This window comes from Schistocerca americana, chromosome 9 (assembly GCF_021461395.2).
Source record: "Schistocerca americana isolate TAMUIC-IGC-003095 chromosome 9, iqSchAmer2.1, whole genome shotgun sequence".
In the NCBI taxonomy this organism is placed as follows: domain Eukaryota; kingdom Metazoa; phylum Arthropoda; class Insecta; order Orthoptera; family Acrididae; genus Schistocerca; species Schistocerca americana.
Genome location: NC_060127.1, coordinates 61,070,217 through 61,097,120, shown reverse-complemented (window position 1 = coordinate 61,097,120; position 26,904 = coordinate 61,070,217). Strand labels below are relative to the sequence as shown.

Here is a 26,904-nt window from a genome sequence, read left to right as displayed (position 1 = left end):
CACTGAACATCAACATGATCGGCACTGCACCCAAGCTGCAACTCCTATGTGACATGCTTCGGGCCTCTGACGTTGACGTCGCCCTTCTTCAGGAAGTACGCGTTGCCACACTACCACCAGTCTACGGCTACGACTCATACACGTCCACATGTGATCAATCAGGGCGTGGAGTGGCTTTCTACATACGCGAAGGAATCCCACTCACGGACACGACAATCCTTCCCTGTGGAAGAGGCATGGCTGTTACCATCTTCGACACGCGCGTCATCAGTATCTACGCTCCGTCTGGCTCCACGACCCGTCGGCAGCGGTCCACTTTCTTCGGACATGACGTGGCGCCCCTGTTTTCTGGACGCTATGATCGCCTTATCATGGGAGGCGATTTCAACTGTGTCCTCCATCCGCAGGACCAAGTACCTGGTTATTCGCCATGCCCGGCGCTGCTCACCTTAATCGAAGATTTTCATCTAGTGGACGTTTGGGAGAAAATTCATGGCAATACCCCCGGTTTTACCCATTATACAGCACATTCTGCGAGCAGACTGGACCGGTTTTATGTCTCTGCTCACCTCGGCAATGAAGTCGCCCAAGCTGAACGATGGCCTCTTGCATTTTCGGACCATTGCGCCGTCATTTGCTCCCTGGCTCTGCCACCTCAGTCAGTGTGGCGCAGCAGAGGTTACTGGAAGCTTAATACCTCCCTCCTTAATGATCCACACTGCCGACAATGTATTGCCACTACATGGGCGTCTTGCGAAAGACGCCTTCCGCAGTACACATCCACGTTCCATTGGTGGCTCAAATATGCCAAACCTGCGATCAGAAAGGCCTTCATACAATGTGGCAAGGAAGCAGCAGCATGGCATCGAGACACCACAAATTTTCACTACGCCGTCCTCCGTGAGCTCGATGCGCTCCCTCCATCACCTGACACCCCCAGGGAACGACAACGTACTAAAGCTCGTCTCCTCTCTCTTCAACGTGCACGACTGCATGGTGTCGTGGTGCGTTCCCGACGACAAGACCTCCTCCACGACGAAACCCCATCCACAATCCATGCCGCATCCGACCATCGTCGTCGACGTCGGCTTTTCGTCCCCAACATCACGACCTCCGATGGTGTTCACCACACAACACAGGCGGCGGTCGTGTCCGCCTTTGCTGAACATTATCGCCAATTTTATGATGATGAACCGATGGCGACGCCCATTCCTGATGATCTCCGTCCTTCCCCTGATCGGACCCTCACCGTAGCGGAGTCAACGTCCATGATGTCTGCAATCACCGCAGAAGAGGTGGTAGATGCGATCAACAAAGGGGCCAAGAACAAATCACCCGGACCAGATGGTCTCCCAGTGGAGTTTTACCGGGCGTTCACCACGTTAATGCTTCCTCGCTGGACGGAAATGATTCAGGAACTCTTTACTCCGTCCTTCCCAATTCCACCCGAATTCGTCACTGGCATTCTTCTACCTGTGCCTAAACCGAAGGGAGGGTCTCATGTCTCTGCATACCGCCCCCTTACACTACTGAATGCAGACTATAAAATCTATGCACGCCTCTTAGCAGCGCGCATACGCACCGTCTTACCTACGGTCCTTTCACCTGAGCAGACTGCACGTGGTTGTGGGGCCACCTTACAAACAGCCCTAGGAGAATGCCGTGACCTCATTGCACTGGCGTCGGTTTGTCGCCTTCGTGCAGCACTGGTATCCGTCGATTTCACGAGTGCCTTTGATCGCGTTCGACACCCATTCCTCCTCATGGTGGCGACACGTATGGGGTTCCCATTGCTTTTTGTCGATGCCATTCGCCGGTTACTCCTTCCCGCGGTCTCGATGGTACAAGTCAATGGGAGGCTTGTAGGACCGATTCCTATACGCCGCTCTGTGCGTCAAGGATGTCCTATGTCTACTTTACTATATGCCATTGCACTTGAGCCCCTCATCACTGGACTTACCTCCAGACTGCAGGGCCTCACTTTGCGTGACCACACCTTTCACTGTAGGGCTTATGCGGACGATCTCCTCTTTCTCACCTGCTCCTCCACGGAACTCAATGACGCCATCCAATGGATCCACCAGTATGGACGTCTTTCTGGTAGCATTCTTAATGTCCGTAAATCGACTATGATGCACATTGGGCGCGGCCTCCCTGCTATGGCGCCGACTCCACTCCCAGTCAGTACCACCCTTCGTTACTTGGGTATCGAATTTACGAGCTCCACACACCGCACAGTGGCCCTGGCTTACCGGCGGCTTTTGCAGTCGATTCGTCACCATGTCCGCGGTCAAGTGCACCGTAACTTAAACCAACTCCAACGTGTGTCCTATGTCAACATCTATGTCGCCCCTAAACTGGTACACGTCGCCCAGGTCCTCCCAATGCCGTTACTCCTTGGCCGCCGCATCCAATCAGCCTTTGGATATTTCGTGTCAGCAGGGGCACTTTTCAAAGTCCGCTACAACACTCTAACACTGCCTCCTGCAAAAGGTGGCCTCGGACTCATTAACGTGCGGGCACGCTCTTCTGCACTCTTTGTCCACACTCTGTTGCGGCACTGGCAGCGGCCGGTCCCGTCTTTAACACGCAGTCTCTTAGATATCCTCCGACCAGCTTCTCTCGATCCACCGATCAATGTGGCACCTATTTCTCCATTATTGTACTACGTCGCCAATTGTTTCATAGAACTCAGCTACGTTCGGGCCGATCTTCCAGTCACCCGTCCTCCCCGTACAAAAGATTATTATCGTTTGTTTATGCTGTCCAACCCTTGCGACCCCATGGTGCTACAGCATCCTGACATTAACTGGCGCACGGTTTGGGGGTGTGTGCATGCACCCTTTTTACCGTCGTCTGTGTCTGCACTCTGGTATGTTTTAGTCTATGGAAAATTCCCGACTAATAGTCGACTTTATCGCATAGGACTGGCCACCTCCCCACTCTGCCCTGACTGTCAGCTCGAAGACACCGACGAGCACCGTCTTACGTGCCTCCTGAAACAAAACGTATGGCTCCTCATCCAGCGAATCGTGGGCTTTTACCTCCGTGCCCCGCCAACGACGGTAACCCCGGATTTCCTGTTGTTGCCCCAGACATTTCACTACCCTCTTGCTAAGCACCATACCCTAATCTGGTTTCGAGGACAGGCTTTAGAATATCTCTTTCGGAGTGGTCCGCATACAGTCCTTGACTTCTGGTACAAAGTTGTGACCGCGCATAGCACCCTCACCCGAAAACCATCTTACCGACAAACTTTTGCCGGTTATCTCCGCAGCGTCTTCCTTGACCCCCCCCAAAGTTGGGGTGCACCATGCCTACCTGTCACATGATGCAACACCCTTATCCACGTTCTCATGCATCGACCAAAAAATACAAACACATTTCTTTTTAAAAAAAAAGGAAGAAGACAGAATATGTTATATTTTGTTGTATTTAATGTTTTTCTTTTTTAATATTTTTTTGTTTAACTAACAGTCATTTGTATATTTTTCAATGGTACCTTGAAGAACTCTTGCATAGTGAATATATATGTACTTTTAGTTTGTTCAATACAAATTTTTAACAAAAACAAAAAAAAACAAAAAAAAGGAAAACAGGATATGTTCTAATTTGTTGTATTTCATGTTATTCCAATAATTTGTTTACCTAACACTCATTTGTATATGTTTAACTGGTACCTTGAAGAACTTTTGCTTTGTGTATATATATATATATATATATATATATATATATATATATATATATCTATATATACTCTCTAAAAAAAAAAAAAAAAAAAAAAAAAAGTTGGTAGAACACTTGCCCGCGAAAGGCAAAGGTCCCGAGTTCGAGTCTCGGTCGGGCACACAGTTTTAATCTGCCAGGAAGTTTCATATCAGTGCACACTCCGCTGCAGAGTGAAAATCTCATTCTGGAAACATCCCCCAGGCTGTGGTTAAGCCATGTCTTCGCAATATCCTTTCTTTCAGGAGTGCTAGTTCTGCAAGGTTCGCAGGAGAGCTTCTGTAAATTTTGGAAGGTAGGAGACGAGGAACCGGCAGAAGTAAAGCTGTGAGTACCGGGCGTGAGTCGTGCTTCGGTAGCTCAGTTGGTAGAGCACTTGCCCGCGAAAGGCAAAGGTCCCGAGTTCGAGTCTCGGTCGGGCACACAGTTTTAATCTGCCAGGAAGTTTCATATCAGTGCACACTCCGCTGCAGAGTGAAAATCTCATTCTGGAAACATCCCCCAGGCTGTGGCTAAGCCATGTCTTCGCAATATCCTTTCTTTCAGGAGTGCTAGTTCTGCAAGGTTCGCAGGAGAGCTTCTGTAAAGTTTGGAAGGTAGGAGACGAGGAACCGGCAGAAGTAAAGCTGTGAGTACCGGGCGTGAGTCGTGCTTCGGTAGCTCAGTTGGTAGAGCACTTGCCCGCGAAAGGCAAAGGTCCCGAGTTCGAGTCTCGGGCGGGCACACAGTTTTAATCTGCCAGGAAGTTTCATATCACCGCACACTCCGCTGCAGAGTGAAAATTTCATTCTGGAAACATCCCCCAGACTGTGGCTAAGCCATGTCTCCGCAATATCCTTCCTTTCAGGAGTGCTAGTTCTGCAAGGTTCGCAGGAGAGCTTCTGTAAAGTTTGGAAGGTAGGAGACGAGGAACTGGCAGAAGTAAAGCTGTGAGTACCGGGCGTGAGTCGTGCTTCGGTAGCTCAGTTGGTAGAGCACTTGCCCGCGAAAGGCAAAGGTCCCGAGTTCGAGTCTCGGGCGGGCACACAGTTTTAATCTGCCAGGAAGTTTCATATCAGCGCACATTCCGCTGCAGAGTGAAAATCTCATTCTGGAAACATCCCCCAGGCTGTGGCTAAGCCATGTCTCCGCAATATCCTTTCTTTCAGGAGTGCTAGTTCTGCAAGGTTCGCAGGAGAGCTTCTGTAAAGTTTGGAAGGTAGGTGACGAGGAACTGGCAGAAGTAAAGCTGTGAGTACTGGGCGTGAGTCGTGCTTCGGTAGCTCAGTTGGTAGAGGACATGCCCGCGAAAGGCAAAGGTCCCGAGTTCGAGTCTCGGTCGGGCACACAGTTTTAATCTGCCAGGAAGTTTCATATCAGCGCACACTCCGCTGCAGAGTGAAAATCTCATTCTGGAAACATCCCCCAGGCTGTGGCTAAGCCATGTCTCCGCAATATCCTTCCTTTCAGGGGTGCTGGTTCTGCAAGGTTCGCAGGTTCGCAGAAGAGCTTCTGTAAAGTTTGGAAGGTAGGAGACGAGGAACTGGCAGAAGTAAAGCTGTGAGTACCGGGCGTGAGTCGTGCTTCGGTAGCTCAGTTGGTAGAGCACATGCCCGCGAAAGGCAAAGGTCCCTAGTTCGAGTCTCGGTCGGGCACACAGTTTTAATCTGCCAGGGAGTTTCATATCAGCGCACACTCCGCTGCAGAGTGAAAATCGCATTCTGGAAACATCCCCCAGGCTGTGGCTAAGCCATGTCTCCGCAATATCCTTTATTTCAGGAGTGCTAGTTCTGCAAGGTTCGCAGGAGAGCTTCTGTAAAGTTTGGAAGGTAGGAGACGAGGAACTGGCAGAAGTAAAGCTGTGAGTACCGGGCGTGAGTCGTGCTTCGGTAGCTCAGTTGGTAGAGGACATGCCCGCGAAAGGCAAAGGTCCCGAGTTCGAGTCTCGGTCGGGCACACAGTTTTAATCTGCCAGGAAGTTTCATATCAGCGCACACTCCGCTGCAGAGTGAAAATCTCATTCTGGAAACATCCCCCAGGCTGTGGCTAAGCCATGTCTCCGCAATATCCTTCCTTTCAGGGGTGCTGGTTCTGCAAGGTTCGCAGGAGAGCTTCTGTAAAGTTTGGAAGGTAGGAGACGAGGAACTGGCAGAAGTAAAGCTGTGAGTACCGGGCGTGAGTCGTGCTTCGGTAGCTCAGTTGGTAGAGCACTTGCCCGCGAAAGGCAAAGGTCCCGAGTTCGAGTCTCGGTCGGGCACACAGTTTTAATCTGCCAGGAAGTTTCATATCAGCGCACACTCCGCTGCGGAGTGAAAACCTCATTCTGGATCTCGGATTGTGTTGTCATTTCAAGCTTGGGCTGGAGGCTTATAAAGGTTTATAATTTCCATATTAGAAATTTCAATGTGTGTGACATACGTGTTTCCTTCTGTAGTGGATACCATGTTATTCACTGCCTCGATGTGATTCCTGACATAATTGGCAGTGTCATATGCTGTGTGGTACAGGGCAGCAGCTATGGGTGAAACCAGGTAGTTTGGATCTTAGTTGTGTCTCACCAGAACAATGTGTTTCCTGAAGTAAAACTACATCAACAGAGTGATCATTCAGGATCTTTAGTAGGTAATCTGCTTTTCATCTGCTTGCACCTTCTATGTTCGGTTGTAATATTTTCAAGACAATATCCCTCATTGGCTGATTCTGATAACAGCCGTTTGTTTTAGCATTTTCTTTGGTATTCATTACGGTAGAAAGCTGGGAAATCCCATTTAGGTCCAGCAGCCGATATATATCCGCGACAAGTCACGTTGCCCGGGATGCACCACGGGGACGCTAGTCTACTTTGCTTTCCCATGTACGATAACATGCCTATGAGAGAACATTTTGTGTGCTGGTTTGTGTAGTTCTCGAACTACTACTTTCCATAATTGTTCAATGATTTGTCTTTCCCTAAACTAAGAAACGACGTGGTTTCATCCATATGAGCTGTATTTGCAGCGGTGGCTGATAATATGAGCAGTCATAGATCCCCTATTATTTCAATGGGAGCGTTACAATATATGGACTCCAGAGACTGATGTAGATCCTTTTATGCTGAATGTCAATACCTTTAATGGTTCTCAAATGGTTCAAATAGCTCTGAGCACTATGGGACTTAACAGTTGTGGTCATCAGCCCCATAGAACTTAGAACTACTTAAACTTAACTAACCTAAGGACATCACACACATCCACGCCCGAGGCAGGATTCGAACCTGCGACCTTAGCAGTCACGTAGTTCTGGACTGGGTGTCTAGAACTGCTCGGCCACCGCTGCCGATTTTAATGGTTCCTCACTTTTAATTATGTTTCCATGCTTCAGATACTGTTAGGGCTAATTGTTCGTCTATTTGTTTGTCATACGTAATATTTCACCACACGTTTTTGGACCTTAGGTACATGGTTACAGGCTTTGAAAGTTTTGAGAATATTAAATCCAATAGACGAAGCGTTCTTTCAAATTCCTTACTCTCAACAGATAGGACGTTCTTGGCTAAGCGTACAGGCTGTGCACCCTACATATTTGGTTCTTCCCTACTGACCTGATATGTAGATTCTATTTCACTGTCTCCATGACAGCTAAAGCAGTCAGCAATAGCATATTATACTTCTCCGTCTTCTTTACCCACATCGGACTTAGCAGGTGTGTGTGAGAGCTACTCGATAGCTACTGTTGGATTAAACTTTTCTCTGAGAGACTGAAGTCATTCTGAGTGTCCTAATCCTAGAAATCGTAATTTCTGTCTAATAGCTTTCTGTGGATCAATGACTTCACGTTTCGTCAACATGCTGTTGCATACTAAACTGATTTCGATACAATATGCAACTTTTATGGTCTCTGTAGATTCATTTTTACTATATTTCTAAAATTCGTTCATTGTTATCAAACTTTACATTTAATATAACGATTAACTTCAGTAGGGTTATGTCATTTCCATGTCCCCTTAATATCTTCAAGTTAGTTTTTTTCATATCTTGTAATGTTTATTCAATTAATATTACCTTTCCAGTTTTCATATTAATTATCTTCAACATGTTCAACTTGTTCTTCTGGAATTTTATATCAATGTGTTGATTAACTATCACAGACTTAATGTCGATTATTTTAGTCAATCTTCTGCTGATGCTTTTTTTTCAGTTTCCTCTCTATGAGGTGACAGATAGATTAAATATGTGCATCTAGACATGGGCAAACGTTCTGTGTATTCATACTCCTCCTCTTGGACTGAACGTGTGAATATAATCATAATGTACTGTATACTTAACTCCTTCATTGCTATATGTAGAGAAACTGCTGAAAGTTTCATTTTTATTGTCTGTCATTCAATTTTCCTGTTTTGTAAGTTACCAAACACCTGTACTGTGTGTGATACCAAAAGACTCCACATATCTTTATAAGTTCATTGGATGTCACAGAATTTCCTGCAAGTACTTGATAAATGTGTTTCGAATTCATATTGTCTTGTTTGAAAGGGATAATAAGGTGTGCATTATCCCTTACCAACTGTTTTGGAACTCTAGAATATGTCAGACTCATGTAAACAATGTTAACTCTCCTACGACGGCGGATATGGAAATATTTCAGTATTTTTACCTGATTTTCCAGTGCAACATCATCAAATATAAGCACTGTGTTTGCCTTCTCTCTTTCTGTCAGTGGGATATTGCCTCTTTCGCTGAATGTTGTATATGTTTCACCATCGATGCCGTGCAATATCTACTGTAATAGCAGGTTTCTGGGTTGCAATAGCGTTTCTGAAAAGCAGATTCTAACTGTTAGCAATGACATGATAACATTCATCTTGACACAGTCAGAGGGACCTACAATTATTGCTCATGTATTATCAGGGAGTGGTGTTCCATTCTTCTTCTTCTTCTTCTTTTTCCAGTCTCTGGTAGTATTGCAAGACGAGTCAGTTACTGTGAGGTCCTGAGAAGCTGTGAAACAAGACTTCAACTCTCAGTGCCACGTTACATACCAAAAGCGTCCCTGTTGCTCAGCCTTCAATGTCTCTCCTTTCCTGAAAGGCTGAAGTGTGGCGATGTGCACGCAAAATACCCTGTATAGTCCTCAGAATCCTGACTTAGATTTTGGAAATGAAGAATTTATACTGGTGACCAATGCAGTGTTATATGGCACAATGACACCGAATACAGGAATTTAAAAAATTTAATTCACCTAGATTTTAAGGCATGTTCAAACTGTTTCGACTTTTTGTTTGAAATAACTAAAATCTTTGAAATATTCAGAAAACTCAATGTTCAGTGCTTAAAAATTGTGAAAGCGGTTCCACTGGAATTTTTAGTATAGGTCGTTGCCGAATGTAGACCGAGTACCTTAGCATATTGCAACACCCTCTAAATACACTCTGACCATAAATATCTCAAAAGAAACATACTCGCACATTAATTTTATTTCTTGAAACCATGCTGACACAAATAAACAATTTTCTTCAATCACATGTTGCCACTTGCTGGAAACACCTAGAAAGGAATACAACTGATCCACACAAGCACATGGTATGAAGTACGAGATTCGACGATAAAGTAATGAGACTGATGTGAAAAAAATGTTGCTCACCGTTTTAGTCAAGTTTAGAGTGTCTCCTAAAAGTAGTTCCCTTCTGATTGCACACACTTCTTCCAGAGCTTCTGCCATTGATGGTAAGATTTCTGGAACTCATCTTCTGTAATATCCTCCAAGACCCTCGTCACAGCTTTTTGGAATCCTGTGTTGTTTGAAAATGGTGTCTCTTGACCACCGTTTTGACTATTGGAAATAGAAAAAATTCGAACGGAGCGATATATGGTGAAATTTGTTTTGAGGTTAAAAATGCTGTAGTGACAGACTGAAAGAGCAGTATGGGATGGCGCATTATCGTGATGCAGACTCCAATTATCAGCAATGTTGGCACAGACACGAAGAACTCTTTTACGAGGTCTTTCTAAAATTTATTTGTAGTAATATTGGTTAACTGTTTGTCCAGGAGGCACCCACTCTTTATGGACAATTCCCTTGGAATCAAAGAAGCACACAAGCATGAATTTCACTTTTGACTTTGACATGCGAGCTTTCTTTGATCTGGGTGATTTCTTTGAGCACCATTGCGAACTTCGGCGTTTTGTCTCTGGATCGTGCTGAAAAAACAAACTTTCATCACCAGTGATAACATGGCTCAACAATTCTGGATTGATTTCCGTTTGCTCTAACGGATCGGCTGCCACATTTTTCGATGCTTCTCGCTGTTGTGGTGTGAGATTTTTGGGGACCATTTTTGCACAAATCTTTCTCTTACCAAGAGCTTCAGTTATTATTAGACGAACGGTTTCTCGATTGATGTTCAGTTCTTCTGCAATGGTTTTCACAGATAATCTTCGATCAGATCGTACGAGTTCAGGCGCCCTGGCCTAGTTCACATCCGTCCGTGAGGTTGATGGTCGTCCAGTGCGGTGTTTATTTTCAACATTCGTTCTGCCTTCACTAAACATTTTATCCCAACGGAAAACTTGAGCTCTTGACATAACCTCCTCTCCAAAAGCCATCTGAAGCTTACCGTAAGTTGTCGTTGCGTTTTCACCCAATTTAACGCAAAAATAAATGGCATATCGTTGCTCAATATTATTGGGTTCCATTTCCGTGACGAGAAACGCAAACACGTGTTAACTTACTACAGCACAACTCACAACTGAGCAGATGCATCGATGTGTCGCTGGGACTAGAAGCAGCTTATAGACCGACGTCAAAGATATTGTGCCTACGCAAGCCTGCATTGTTGCCACATCTTACAAAGAAAATCAGTCTCATTACTTTACTGTCGCACGTCATATATGCTACAATCGAATACAGCTAGATCAGTTTACTCCCTGAGATCAAGAAGCAAAAAAAGTGGATGTGACATATATTCTACGTTAGCACTGAGGTGGCCAGTGGTCTGAGAACATCTTTTTAGCAATTATCAAGCGTTCTGTATTGACTTTTTTATTTTAATTTAAATACATACACAACGTGATCTAGTAACGGAACCATATCACAGGCAATACCGGTACCACCTTCTCAGTCAGTATCGATTGGAGCAGTTCTTGTGATCCACTCGAGGAAGGAGGTTACCCGGGCATAGCCAGCGGCTACAGGTACCTCGCACTTGTCATAGAAAAAGCTGGCAATGCCGATCTGCTTGTAGCCATCATTGGACTTCTGAACAAGGGCTCCGCCCCAGTCTCCCTGCAATGTAGACAGTTATTACCTTACAAATATCTAGTAGAGTTCTGCTGCTAATACTAATAGATGATGAATAATATTACACCTTGACCTATATAAAGGATGCACCATGGGCAATGGACTCGTCTTCAAAATCTGTGTGTTTACTAATGATATCAGTAAGCTGATAAAGGGCACAAACACGCCCATACCAGGAACAAACCGTAACAGAATAACGTAATGGGCTTATATCGGGTTCCTAACAAACTGCTTCCCTTCCTACAAAAAGCCATATTGTTAGAACTGAGGCATTACAAGCAGAGATCAGTGGGACCACACTCCACACTGGATAGGTCACCATGCGGGACGTTATTTGGCATCGATGCGCATAACAGACTGTCGTTATACCAGCGCATGGTTATGTTTGGCAAGAAAAGATTATGTGAAGTTGATAGTTCAACATGTTGCAAAAGTCTCTTCAATGACCTTGGCATTATTAAACTTAACAGGCAGTACATTTATTGTCTAATCGTATTTGAAGTTACTGGCAAGAATGTATACAGAATGAACAGTGAATTCGCAGCAGAGATGGACCTATTACGATGCCATTGGAGTACTCACGACAACATAAGTTTTTGTTACGTATGTCCTGTAAAATTATGCAATGGACAATAACGAATTATGTCCAGCAAAGCAAAACTGCACTTGTACGAAAATTATAGGAGTAATCACAATTTCATGGCTCTGACAATGTATACTTACAGCAAGTCTTATGTATTATCCGGCAAATTTATATTTGTGCTAGCAAATAGTAAATAACCAGGCACCTATGTTTATAAATTAATTCTTAGGGCATTTGATTCGTTTCAGATTAGTACTGTCTCCCACATTGCCCAGAAAGACAGTTATTGACATTTTCTTAGAAGCTTCTCGCGACAGATATTCCGTCTTTCTCGGAGCGTCTGCAGGTTAATACTTCCCCACATGTCTGTTATACTCTCCAGCCATTGAAGTAAGTCTGTGATCATTCAAACCGCCCTTCATTGCATGTTGTTGTTGACTATTGTTGTTCAAACTCTCCATCCAAGTTCCATACCGATTTCTCTGTGCTCTCCCTACCAACAAATCCTCAATTCAGTCGCTCGATAGTCCATACGAAAGCACTGTAGATAATAATATTATGTATATTACTGAGAAACACTGGATCTGTCTGACTGCCTTGATGCACGGCTTTCAGATAAGCGTGCGAGAAAACAGTGATTTGAGTTTCACATGATCGATGTTGACAGAATCCGTGCTGGCTGTCACAGAGGATGTCATTTTGTACGAGATATACGAGTATTTGAGCCAGTCAGTAAATCTGTGGATCGATTCTGCTACCCTTCTCGTTGACGGGTGCGACCTGTGCTTCAAGGCCATGAAGCTTTGTTGAAATGTTAACAACCTCAGCTGTTCCTCAACGTCAGTGGCACTAATCTATTTCAGTCATCTTTTCAGTGGTACGAGAATGAAACTGGGACATTAATAGTCAATTTTTCCTTTGTAAAAGAACGTTTGAAACACTCAGTTTCAGCTCCTGGCTTGTCCATATGTGTCTGAACACTAACTTTGGTGCCACTAACAGTCTTTACACATGATCAGTATTTCTTCATGTTATGTGGAATACTTTTTGATAATAATCTTCTACAGGGTGGTCAATGAAGGCACGGGCATTTCCTCCTTTAAGGCTAAACGAGTTTCGTTCAGCATCTATCTCCATCCGTATGCTATGTACTAAACCTATTATGCAGTTCTCTCTGTTTCTTTAGAGCATTGTTCAGTGACCATATACCATGGAGAACCCCATCCACCACGAACTGTTCCGTGAGGTGCATTTCTATCTAAGGCATGGTCAACAATTTTTTGAATTTGTGCCATAGTTGCACTACATGCTCCTGTCAGCAGAAAGACACAATTTCTTCATTTTAATCTAGCTTAGCGAACATATAAGTCCGTCTACCTGTTTTTGTTGTCCTTCTTACAGTGGTAGTCGTTGTTGCTACAGCTACCCCGTGGTTATTATTACAAGTTTCACTGTGGATATCCTCAGAGAGATCAAGTGTACTTGTCCTCAGTAGATCCAATATACAGTATTTCCATCATGACTGGAATTCCGAACTATATGTTTTCGGTAGCTATCAGAGAAGGCATTTAGTAATGTTTTGCAGGAAGTCTAGTCACATCTGTCACTAACAAAACTGTAACTATCCCAACTGGTTGTTGGATTAAAGTCTCATCCAACGATTACAGTGTGACTGAGGAACCTACATACCAGCGATCTAATGGCTCCCTCTCGTGTTCTCGGTGGCATCACAAAGTGAATTTGGTTATCGATGCAAGACCCCAGTTATACGTTTATGCCCAAGGCTGTTATTGAGTCTTGCCCAAACAATCTTGCATGCAACTGCAATTTATTCCTCAATGGATCTGAGTTTCTTGTCTGCTACACAAAACAGACAACAGTTTCTATGAGACCAAATTAATCATTTTATTATCCTTGCTTTTAACTAAATTATTGTCATCTTAACAGGGTCTGTTGGACCAGCTTAAGTAATAAATGTTAGATTTCTCTTTCAACAACACTTTGGCGCAACAGTCAAGATTAGGTATTTTGTGTATGATGAATTTATTAAAAGTTCATAACTAAGTTACATTCTGACAAGGTATTAATTCTGTAAATACTACCAGTTCACATAATATATTCATATACTTTAACAGTCTCCTAAGAAATGATAAGGGATGTGACTTTTATATTCTGCTGTTCTAAGCTTTTTTTGTTATACTTTCTGACATGTTCCACGAGAATCTTCTCATTAGTGGGTCTATGGAACGAAAACTTAATCTAATCTAATTTAATGTAGTCGAAACGGCATTCCTGCCAATGACGCAACCCACTAAGACACATTGCATGCAGCACAGTTCACGGCATATCCTCCTCTCCTGGAGGAACAGCGACCTGCTGTTTCTGAACTCACTGGAGCCGACTACAGTACCCTGGATCTAAATCTTGTCAATAAACTTCGGCATGGCAACGCTGGGGGATTCTCAGGTTCCAGTCGTGTTTTCACATCCACTTCACTACGATGAGAATTGAAGGCAGTCCCTCCGACGAAGCTTCATGGTCGTCGAGAGGGTCTTCAGTTTCCTAGAATGAGGAGCTTCCAGTGTTCATTTGCTCCTCAGGGCTCTAATAGGTCGTCATATGAAGTACATGTACGACATCCCTGCATATTTGTCTTCTTGATGAGGCGGTCATAATCCTCGATTTTGTATGTGGCGTCCGAGAAGTGGCAAAGGATACCATACAGCCCAGATGAGTGCATTAGTGTCTTTTCCTGCCGTCCCACTTCCCACGCAGCTGTAAATGTCTGTATCAAGTCTCCCAGACAGTACATCACATAATAGTGCTTGGCACAATAGTACTTGTTTGTCGAAGATCTGTACGTGAGCCAGCTACCTTGGTTCTTTCATCCTAGTGATGTGTTTCATGCAGTCATACCGGGTATTTTCAGGCAAAAACAGGTGCTGTGCATCGATTGCCATTTCTGTTTCACAACTGTGGAAGAGAATGAATGGTGTGCAACCTGCAGTATCTTGCTTTTCTGCACTAAGTGCGAATGTCACAAGGGCAATTTGTATCCTGATCTCTCTGTTTGATATCAATATGCATCGAGAGTAGTTCTGTCACGGTCTTATTAAAGCGTTCTGTGAGGCCATGCGCCCGTGCTTGGATAACAGTCGTCATCCTATGCATGATGTCACAACATGAAATTACCTCTCATTCTAATTGCAGCAAGAAAACATTTCTACGACCAGAGATCATCGCTCATCGAGCATTCTGCTTCAAAACTATGTACACCACAAGGAGTCTTGCAACTTCCGGAGCCTCGTCAGGTGGCACTGCTTTGGTGTCGACCCAAATCATTGTCTTTCAATTATCATTTGTCGACTTTAGGATGCGCCCCAAGATGTCGATTCCAGTTCGGTGAAATGGTGCTACTGTGGGCAGAATTTGTCCCAGTTGTCCTGAGGTAGTAGTGACACGTGCTTCCGTCACTGGCATTACTTACGGTGTCTCACATAGTGACTAATAGATCAGTAGAGCCACGCGGAGTGGCCGCGCGGTTTGAGGCTCCATGTCAGGCATTGCGCCCCCCCCCCCTCCCACCACCAGAGGTGGAACCTCGAATATGGGAGTGTGTGCAGTTCTTAGCATCAGTTAGCCCAAATAGTCTGTAAGTCTAGGGACTGATGACCTCAGCAATTTGGTACTGTAGCAATTCACACACATTTCAACATTTAGATCAGTAGACACCTGCCCAGAGATAACTGAGACAATCCGGAATCGTTACGACATCCAAATGATCAGGCTGTGGTTCGGACAGTGCACTGTGCAAGCTGGTACACCGTCCGCTGCTCGATGCAGTGACGTCAGCTCCCCTGACACCACTTAAGAGGCACTCAGTGGGCTTATTGTACCCAGTAGACATACTGGTCACTGAGACACAATAATTTATTAGCTTCAGAGACATGCCTCACTACTGCGACCTAGGCCAGCAAAGGCTCCGAAGTAGCGGCTTCCATCCGACACAGTACACGAAAAGGTGTACTCCAGACGTGGTTTTTACAATTTTGTTTTCGTCTATTATAAGTATGTACCACAGTTTCATCATTATTTATACAGACGGATCCCAGCAGGAGAATGCCTTCGGTTGTTTTGTGGTTTTCGCTGATAGTGTTTTTAAAGTGCGTCTTCCAGAACAATTTACAAATTATGATGCAGACTTATATGGAATTCTGATGGCCCTGGAGAGGGTTCACAGACATGAGCGTAGGAGTTTGCTTGTCTCTTCCGACTCTCTTAGTGCACTGCAAGCACCTGACCAAATGTATCTGGTAGATCCGCTGATTCGGCTCATCCATGACTCCATACAATGGCTCCAATGCCATGGCAAGGTGGTGATCTTTTGCTGGGTACCTGGCCACGTTGGGATACAGGGTAACGACACGGCTGACAAAGCTTCCAAGGAAGCATGTTGGGATGGTGCTGTCCATCAACGTCCCATCCCGTTGCACGCCATTGTCTCATTTTCTGACAGATGCATCATGCGTCAGTGGGAGACTGAATGGTTGCACGTGTCAGACAACAAACTGCGGTCGCTCAAATCGACCACAAAGGCTTGGCGGACTTCGTGTCAGCTTCGCCACTGGAAGGCGGTTTTGCTTACCAGACTGTGCATCCGCCATAGCCCTTTCACACGTGGCTACACATTCTGTGAAGTTTGTGGTGTGCCGCTTTCAGCTCAATATATTGTGGCTACGTATGTCCTGTATACTGGTACTAGGGCAGTCCTCAGTCTCGTTGGAGATCTGCCCACCGTCCTCATAAATACCGATGCCATTGTTAACAGAGTGGTGAAATTTTCTGAACTGTCAGGACTCCTCCCTAAACTGGAGAGGACAGGAGGCAGACTTTAGTACATTATTAACTGCTCCACATGTGGGGAGAGCCTTCGTCCCCACCCGTGAGATTTCATGTTGACTTTCCATCAGGGCGCTGATGACCATGATGTCGAGCACCCCTTCAACCCAAATATCATCATCATCATCATCATTCAGCGTCAGCGCCCTCTGATACTGACATTGAGGGCCAATGGGGTAACAGTGGGTCTCAGTATTGATGTCAGCAGTGCTCCAAGTTGTGCCGCTATGGCATGCAGCAGTGGCGTGGTGGTGAAGGATAATTGCAGTGCATGGGACATGACCTGCTGCCCTCTAGTAGGTGTAGGTGGCAGGCTCGTGGCGCTGTGGCACCAAGTCCCATAAGGAGACGCCACTCTGGAGGCAGCTGGCTTGACCCAGTCCAGAGTCTGTGGCAGCAGCTGGTCATACCCAGTCGCCTCGTCATCTAGCTTGCCCGTGGCATCGTGGTGGTGCCAAATGTCCTGCCCTGATGTGGTAATAACAAATAATGTGTGTGGCTAGGCCGGGAGCCCCACCTGCAGGCAGGATGGTGCAAGTCTTTTTAGTTGAGCCCCCTTTGGCGACTTGCATGTCGATGGGTATGAAAAGATGGCGGAAAACACAACACACAGTCGCCAAGTGAGGAAAATCTCTGACCCCACCTGGAATCAAACCCAGGCCTTCTGCATGGCAATCTGCTGCATTGACCACTCAGCTATGGAGACGATCTCTTTAATGGGTTGACACTGCCCTGCCCACTCCCACTATTACCATTGTGCAGTCCGGTCCCATATGATGGCACATTACATATATTGCCCAGTGGTAGCTGGATACAGAGGTACACACCAAAACTAGGTAGTGACACCACAAAATGTATACTAGTCCAGTTTCTATGACTTCCGTGCCTACAGACTTCCAGTCGTCTTCAGCTGATCTGCATACAGCTATATTCGTTATCAGAGACTCTAATGCCTCAGAGACTTTCAAACGCTTCTCATCATACTTGAGTATACCACTTCCTTCCACATTTTCTGTTTATATGTATGGTCTGCTACGCGACAAATTAGTAGATAAGTGGGAGAATAAGATTTCTATGTCAGAACTGGCAGCGTTACTCAGTTACACGAAATTATCAACACCTGCCAGCTGGAAAGCAGCCTCGTCACTCCGCAGAGAGCCCGTGAATCAGCTCAGCAGAAAATGGTTAGAAGAGCAGGGACTGGACTGCCGTCGTTACCCTGGCAGCGCCGTGTAAGAGACATTAGGCGGAACGCAATATTGCCTAGCAGTAGTTTGACTAAGCAGCAAAGGCAGTGCAATAAATTTGTTAAGCAGATGTAGCGGAAATGAAGACCACCGAGAACTTGAAACGAATGCATCTCGTTCGATCATTACAAATGACGTCGTAGAGCGGAGTCTTTCCTCAACACCATACTCGGCCCCCACTAGTTTAGAGCAGTCAGTCAGGACGATCGAATGGCACTCATATCGTTCACACTCAGTTCTCTGATAATGATGTGGTAATATCTTGTGTGTGATGTTGTTCTAATGTTGGTCTTACACTTGCTGCCTTACAAGAAGGTAAGCGATCCTCAGCTACATATGATAAAGTCCCGCATTCTGTTCTGAAGTCAGTACAGCAGCCAGCACTGACAGGTAGTCCAGAGATCTCTCAGTGCAGCTCCGGATTAGACCAGAAGCTGCCATAAAACTCCAGCGTTGCACGTTGTTCATAACAACATCCCCAACCATATTCTCAAACGTTGTGCCACCAAACGAGAAGTACTTCGAAGAACTTCCAGGTTCTGTGAGCCACTTGGTCTCCTTGTCATCAATGTCTCTCACTGCAGAAATAATTTTCCAGGAAATTCTGTCTGGAGGGCTTGAATGGTACAAGTTTTTTCCTCTTGATTGTGGCAAATGCTGGCAAATGCTGGTATCAATTTTGCCAGCATTTCTCTTATACAAATACCACAATGGATTGCTGTTTCTGAGGACACTGAATAAAGAGGACCTAAGGGAATGATGAGGTTAAAATTACAGGATAGCGGAGTGCTATTCAGTGGGACAACCTGTGACGTAGCAGGCACGGTGTTTCGTCTCCTGGTTACCGTCGTTGGAACTACTGTATTAAATTTCACAGAGCTGTGGTTCTATTGTTCAGAGAGGTCGCTAGATGCGTTACCAACACCGAACCTTGCCTTTGTAAACCATAACCTGAAACTGGACTTCGTTCACTCATTAGACAAGTTTGCAGCTTCGCCAAAGGGATGGATTACCGCGGAATAGACGTTCCAGCATATATGGCAGTACTGTGATAAGCAGCTATAGGTGTCACGACCTGTAGTGCTGCAGTGATTCCGACTGAATTCTGTGTAACCTTCATCTAGCTTAAGCGAAAATTTACCGTCCCACATAAACTGTCAGTGCATAAAATGCCAGCAGTGTGAGAAACCATTAGAAGTGGGAATTAATCGAAAAAGAATTGGTTACAAACTAATTTGTAATAAAAGGAAATGCAGACTAAGAGTAAGAATCGAGGAAGATTGTTATTACGTTTTCTGAAGAGTTGTTACGATGGAAAAATTTGATTCTACTAATTTGTAAGTGGTGATTCAGTGAAAACATATTCTTGCAGTCAATAAAGAATGTCAAGTGGACCGAATCTAGATAATAATGTTAGTTTGTAAGATTGCAACCAATGGAAGTTGTGGTTTAACTACTGTTTCGCATTGTCTGTGTTTTATGGTGTATTATGGAATGTGTTTCAGACATGCATGTGTAACTGAAGCACTTGGCATAGCACACCGTTAGAAAACCGTAAAATAGTGCTAATGTCTAGACGGACCGCGACAATAATACGTTCTCCCTTCGTGGGAATCAGAGCAGGATGTAGATGCCTGCTGATGTATAGGGTTTTGGGTCGATCCGTGAGTCTAGCTCACACAGCAGAAGTCGTTAAGGCGACTGCTCGAGTAGTCTGGTTTCGAGTCCAGATCGGGCCCAAATTTTCAAAACTGTAACCCAAAATGCCGGACGTATAGCGTCCCAATATGTATTTCTCACGAACATTTTTGCATCTGCTAGGAATTAATTAACTCAGTGACTTTAATAAAAGAACTTCTGTACAGTGCAATAGTCAGTGAAACAGAAAATTGATGAACATGGAATATAAGACTGTTAATTCTACGAAATGTTACTATGGAGAAATATATAAATTGCTGTGCAACAGAATATTTATATCTGTGACTCTTACAGTTTTGTCGGTGATGTTATACATACTGTGATAACGTCTCCCTCCTCTCTCTGGCGCTTTTTCTATGACTGTCGTTGTTATAAGTTCTCTATGTTGCTTCCAGATCTGTAGTACTGTAGCATAAGACTGCTATTCCACAGGAGCCTGCGGACCTGGAGGAGATCTTGTTTATATCGAAACAAGCATAAAAATGATTGATTTTTCAGCTGGCCTGGCTATGAACCAACAAAGATGTAGTTTGAAGTCATGTTATAAAAGAAAGGTGTCGGGCTATGCACTGTTAAATCATTATAGTGAGAAATATTTACAATGGTAGTCATTTACAGTGGCATAGTTGATTTTGTGGTGCAAAACTAGGTATTTCTGTTACGTGGAGGTAGTGTTGGATGCCTATCGAGTTTTTCGAGTTTTTCTTGGTCATTACCTATAACAGCATTCATGCCACACAATCACAGTAATTAGATGGAAGACTCAGTTCATGAATATTAAAGTAAGTGTGGCTAAGAATTGTCCTGCAATTTATGTCGCAAACGAAAGTGCTAGCCTAAGAACCGATGCTGTGTTTTGGAGAATAATTTACCTGTCTGTTGTTGTTTCTTTGTATTTTTGATACAGTGGTATATTATCACACTGTACTTTACCTTGAAATTCTATAACAAAATTTTCAGGCAATTTTTTGTCTTTGTTATATACATAAAATATAATGAAGTTCTTGTGAAGTTTTCAGACATTTTATGATGTTTTGCTATATACTGCCAATTTACTTTATTCTGAAATCCTCTAATATAATCAGCAGACAGTTTTGTATCATATGATATGTAATTACATTCAAATTCTTTGAATGGATTTTTCTTTTTAATATAATTGACAACTACATCAACATATGTTTAATGTGTTATATACAGATTATATAACTGTCCAAAATTTAAATTTTCACACCTAAGAGGAATCATTTGAATAAACTGTTGTTGTTTAGCTTTTACTTCATTCATATCATTGTTATTGCTAATATTATTCCTAATAAGATAAATAAGTTCTTGCTTTCTCTGTTTAGAACATCCTTTTATTTGTAGCTGTATGGCTCTGGCTTTATTTTGTTGACTTTTAATGCTTGTAGGCTCACCATTTATAGAATTATTTTTTGCCAGACAAATAAAAACTGACTATTTAAAGATGCCAGTAATTATGAAGATTTTATGCTATATTAATTAAGGAATTTCAGTGTCCATGAGAGTAGGTCCTGGAAAACCAGAAGATGCAAATTCTCTGAGCACCAAACATGAAAAACTAAACAAAATAAAAAGTTTATATTAAATTTCTTACAGAGAATAATTCTGAAAAACCTTTTTCCTTAATAAAAGTTATATTGATATAATGACAGCTATCACAAGTAATGCTGTTGGCAATTCAGCATCAGTTATGATGAATGTTCTTGTATTTATTCATAAAAACGATTATCAACTAAATTTACGAAATTGGTTTAAAGATATTTGGTTTCCATTATTTGACAGAAAGGTAAATTGATCACAAATGATATTTTGTGTATTTTTTGTGATGTTCCCAAGTCCAAATATTCGAATGAGACAACTTTAAGTAGAAGTAAAAGTCATTATCTCCAATTTATCAAATAAAATGTTTCTTTCATAGAAATACATCACAATAATCAAGCAGCTTTAGAATATCAATATATTCGAAATGAAATAAAAATCTTAATCGTTTCACTGCAGCCTATAGACTAGTTACACCTGAGGCAGTCTTCAGACTGCATCTGTGTCTGCACCTGCAGTGTATTCCCAAAAATGTCTATTTATAAAACACAAAATATTGTTAAATTTATAATTAACAGGTAATTGTTTCAACACAAATAAGCACAAATGACCATAAATTATTTGATTAAAATTTTATACTCATTGCCTATTATAGTACAACTCACTTGAGCCAAGATTTTTAACCACTTCTTTAGGAATATTTCCTCCAAATGATTCAAACATAAATTTTAATCTGTATTGTCATAATAACAGATTCAATGCGAAACAGAATGATCAGCTGCATCTAAATCTACTATTCCAGATTCATATCCACTAAGATGATCAGTGGCAGCTGAAAGAGTCTTAGAACTGGCGACTGCTGGAGCAGTGGCAGCTGCACCAGTGTTCAGACTGTCTCCATGTGCAAGTAATTCATCAATCATAAAAATAGCACAAAAGTAAATAATTTTTAACTGGTTAGCAACTTTTTATTTATCAAAATTACTTAATTCATTAGGATTCATATATATGGATTATTTTTTGTAATTTGTTTTTACTCCAGTGGCATCTGAACCAGACTTTCGGCTGCACGCAGTTCCAGCTTTCCTCTCCATTGCTAGAGATAAAACTTCTATGCATCGTTTTAAGTTTCCAGTTTTCTTCTACATTTTTGAGCATTTGTTGAAGTTGTATTGGTCTTTGGGTGACACAAGTTCTTCATCTTTATGAAACAAGCTTTCTTCAAATGAGATTCTGACTGTTTTGATGGAATAGGAAACATGTCATCACGTTTTTCTTCATGAAGATGGTAATAATGAATGATCCGTTTTTCAGCCTCACTATTTTCTTCAGTAGCTTTCAGAACATCATCACATAAACCTTCAATCCTTGTTTAACTTCTTGGATTGCATCAATAACTAGTTGAGCTTCTTTTTTACATTTTTCATGTTCTACACTTGGTTGTTTTTTCCAAAACTTGATCTGCTCTTTCATTTCTCCAACTTGTTTTATTTTCTTTGGCTTTTTAACAACTTCTGTATCAAATTTTGAAGACATATAATACAGATGAAAAAATTAACTAAAATTAATTTTAACTTTTAATGTTTTATGTTTTTGTTTATGAATTCAAGAAAAACAATTCGTTCTCCTTTATGTCATTAGGAATTTTTGTATTTTATCTCTGGAATTACCTTCATTCATTTTTCTAGTCATATTTTTAGTAAAAAATCCAAACTGATCATTCCAACATTTTCTCCCATTTCTTTAAGGTCATCAAATTTTCAGTCACCACCAACAAAGTCATGGTAAATGTGATTTAAATTTATGTCATCCTGTCCGAAACTAGTTAAAAATTTGAGATTATCTCTGAGTAATTGTTTTGGTATTTTTGAGAAAGTTTCAGCTAAATAAAAACTATATATTTCTATATGCCTATGTCTAGTATAATATTTTGTTACTATACCCTGATTTCCAAGGATGAAGTCATTGCATATTAGAAGTGAACTATCTTGGCATTAATCTAGTGGTATAATTTATCGCGATTTTCAAGAAAAGTAGTAATCTTCTCATTTGTTTGTCTTTAATTTTTTTGCAAATTTTTTAAAAGTTCTTGATATTTCAGTTGATCTAAACTTATAGAATTTATGTACAAATGATTAGTTATATTCCATTTCAACCATCCTGTTGCTGGGATATACTTGTCAATCATCAATGTAGTTTTTCCATATTTGCTTGACCTATTATTGCACATCAAATAGAATTTAGCAAAACCTATCATGTTTACAGTTTGATTTCTTCTCTGGAATTCTTATTTTTGTTTCCCAAACAGTTTTCCTTGAATGAAAACAATTTTTATTGATATAAATGAGTAGATTATTCCAATTGAGTGGCAAGTCATACGTTCTCAAGAAAAAATCAACTGTGCCTATAAGAGACAGATTTACTAATGAAGCAACATTTCTGACACCAAATATTACATAAAAATGATAAACCTTACTGTCAATGAGAAAAGATCTAAATTCCTTCTGCCCAGTACAATTTAAAAAGCTCGAAAAAATTACTCATACAAAAAAGCCAAATATTCAGAGTAAAACTGATGAAATTTTATATTTGAATTATTATACAGGGTGTTGTTAAATAATACATGGATATAAAAGATAGTATTAAAAGTGTGCCTGGATGTAGTGATGGTTCAAATGGCTCTGAGCACTATCAGACTTAACATCTATGGTCATCAGTCCCCGGTGTAGTGATCAAATTGCTGAAGCTAATAAAAAACTGTTGCTAATGATGTTCCTAAAATTATTCCACTTGAATTAATTAATACAATTTTTAATTTAGTTGATAGAATGCTTGTAAAGCATACAGATCATTTTCATTGAGAAACTAATATTACTGTATCATTCAAGATAATTTGATTCACTTCAGTGGTGCTTCTGCAACAGTTGTTTTAGAAATGGCGGAAACAATTTATTCCTTAAGAAATAATGAACGAAATAGAGAGTTACCAGTTTCACTCATTCCATGCGAATGAGTAATCTAAAAATAATTTAATGTACCTAACAAGAATACAGAGATTAATATAAATAACATTGACAGCTGGGTACATCCTAGCCATGCACAATTATACAAGAGCTTCAGTATTACTGGAACTGATGGTACAGATTATCCAACATATAATGGAAAAACAAAACAAAAAATTAATTGATAATTATGTAACAGAGCTATAGGATTTTGTAACCATAAAGATAGGAAATAATATTTTATCTAGAATTGAGCATCCTTTCATTTCATCATCAGTTAGCTTGCATTTGACTTCATGTTTCTAATAAAATTAATATAGAAGAAAATATACGTAACAATGGCAAAATAAAGAGTAAGAAAAATGAAGTACTTTATCCACTAAATATGCTTCGTGGTTCTACATCTACATCTACATCTACATGATTACTCTGCAATTCACATTTAAGTGCTTGGCAGAGGATTCATCTAACCACAATCATACTATCTCCCTACCATTCCACTCCCGAACAGCGCGCGGGAAAAACGAACACCTAAACCTTTCTGTTCGAGCTCTTATTTCTCTTATTTTATTTTGATGCTCATTCCTACCTATGTAGGTTGGGCTCAACAAAATATTTTCGCATTCGGAAGAGAAAGTTGGTGACTGAAATTTCGTAGGTAGATCTCGCCGCGATGAAAAACGTCTTTGCTTTAATGACTTCCATCCCAACTCGCTTATCATATCTGCCACACTCTCTCCCCTACTACGTGATGATACAAAACGAGCTGCTCTTTTTTGCACCCTTTCGATGTCCTCCGTCAATCCATCCTGGTAAGGATCCCACACCGCGCAGCAATATTCTAACAGAGGACGAACGAGTGTAGCGTAAGCTGTCTCTTTAGTGGACTTGTTGCATCTTCTAAGTGTCCTGCCAATGAAACGCAACCTTTGGCTCGCCTTCCCCACAATATTATCTATGTGGTCTTTCCAACTGAAGTTGTTCGTAATTTTAACACCCAGGTACTTACTTGAATTGACAGCCTTGAGGATTGTACTATTTATCGAGTAATCGAATTCCAACGGATTTCTTTTGGAACTCATGTGGATCACCTCACACTTTTCGTTATTTAGCGTCAACTGCCACCTGCCACACCATACAGCAATGTTTTCAAAATCGCTTTGCAACTGATACTGGTCTTTGGATGACCTTACTAGACGGTAAATTACAGCATCATCTGCGAACAACCTAAGAGAACTGCTCAGATTGTCACCCAGGTCATTCAAATAGATCAGGAACAGCAGAGGTCCCAGGAGGCTTCCCCGGGGGGCACCTGATATCACTTCAGTTTTACTCGATGATTTACCGTCCATTACTACGAACTGCGACCTCCCTGACAGGCAATCACGAATCCAGTCGCACAACTGAGACGATACCCCATAGGCCCGCAGCTTGATTAGAAGTCGCTTGTGAGGAACGGTGTCAAAAGCTTTCCGCAAATCTAGAAACATGGAATCAACTTGAGATCCCCTGTCGATAGGAGCCATTACTTCGTGCGAATAAAGAGCTAGCTGCGTTGCACAAGAACGATGTTTTCTGAAACCATGCTGATTACGTATCAATAGATCGTTCCCTTCGAGGTGATTCATAATGTTTGAATACAGTATATGTTCCAAAACCCTACTGCAAACCGACGTAAATGATATAGGTCTGTAGTTCGATGGATTACTCCTACTACCCTTCTTAAACACTGGTGCGACCCGCGCAATTTTCCAATCTGTAGGTGCAGATCTATCGGTGAGTGCTAAGTAGGGAGCTATTGTACCAGCGTAATCTGAAAGGAACTTGATCGGTATACAATCTGGACCTGAAGACTTGCCCGTATCAAGCGATTTGAGTTGCTTCGCAACCCCTAGGGTATCTACTTCTAAGAAACTCATGCTGGCAGCTGTTCGTGTTTCAAATTCTGGAATATTCCATTCATCTTCGCTGGTGAAGGAATTTCGGAAGACTGCGTTCAATAACTCCGCTTTAGCGGCACAGTCGTCGGTAACAGTACCATCGGCACTGCGCAGCGAAGGTATTGACTGCGTCTTGCCGCTTGTGTACTTTACATACGACCAGAATTTCTTCGGATTTTCTACCAAATTTCGAGACAATGTTTCGTTGTGGAACCTATTAAAGGCATCTCGCATTGAAGTCCGTGCCAAATTTCGCGCGTCTGTAATTTTTAGCCAATCTTCGGGATTTCGCGTTCTTCTGAATTTCGCATGCTTTTTCCGTTGCCTCTGCAACAGCATTCGGACCTATTTTGTGTACCATGGGGGATCAGTTCGATCTCTTACCAATTTATGAGGTATGAATCTCTCAATTGCTGTTGCTACTATATCTTTGAATTTGAGCCACTCCTCGTCGACATTTGCATAGTCAGTTCGGAAGGAATGGAGATTGTCTCTTAGGAAGGCTTCTAGTAACACTTTATCCGCTTTTTTAAATAAAATTCTTTTACGTTTGTTTCTGGTGGATTTGGAAGAAACGGTATTGAGCCTAGCTACAACGACCTTGTGATCACTAATCCCTGTATCAGTCATGATGCTCTCTATTAGCTCTGGATTGTTTGTGGCTAAGAGGTCAAGTGTGTTTTCGCAACCATTTACAATTCGCGTGGGTTCGTGGACTAACTGTTCGAAATAATTTTCGGAGAAAGCATTTAGGACAATCTCGGAAGATGTTTTCTGCCTACCACCGGTTTTGAACAAGTATTTTTGCCAACATATCGACGGAAGGTTGAAGTCCCCACCAACTACAACCGTATGAGTGGGGTATTTATTTGTTATGAGACTCAAATTTTCTCTGAACTGTTCAGCAACTATATCATCGGAGTCTGGGGGTCGGTAGAAGGAGCCAATTATTAACTTAGTTCCGCTGTTAAGTATAACCTCCACCCATACCAATT

The 26,904-nt window shown here is 42.2% G+C and overlaps 1 protein-coding gene across 1 annotated transcript in view; it reads right to left on the bottom strand.

The window, feature by feature from the left end:
• Nucleotides 1–2,879: 2,879 nt before the first annotated feature.
• LOC124550633 (brachyurin-like) overlaps nucleotides 2,880–26,904 on the bottom strand; it is a 125,525-nt gene continuing 101,500 nt past the window's right edge. Inside the window, exons 6-7 of the mRNA XM_047125356.1 lie at nucleotides 10,852–10,965; nucleotides 2,880–2,996 (exon numbers count right to left, since the gene is read on the bottom strand). Coding sequence (XP_046981312.1) covers nucleotides 2,880–2,996; nucleotides 10,852–10,965 — 231 coding nt within the window. The remainder of the gene's footprint in view (nucleotides 2,997–10,851; nucleotides 10,966–26,904) is intronic.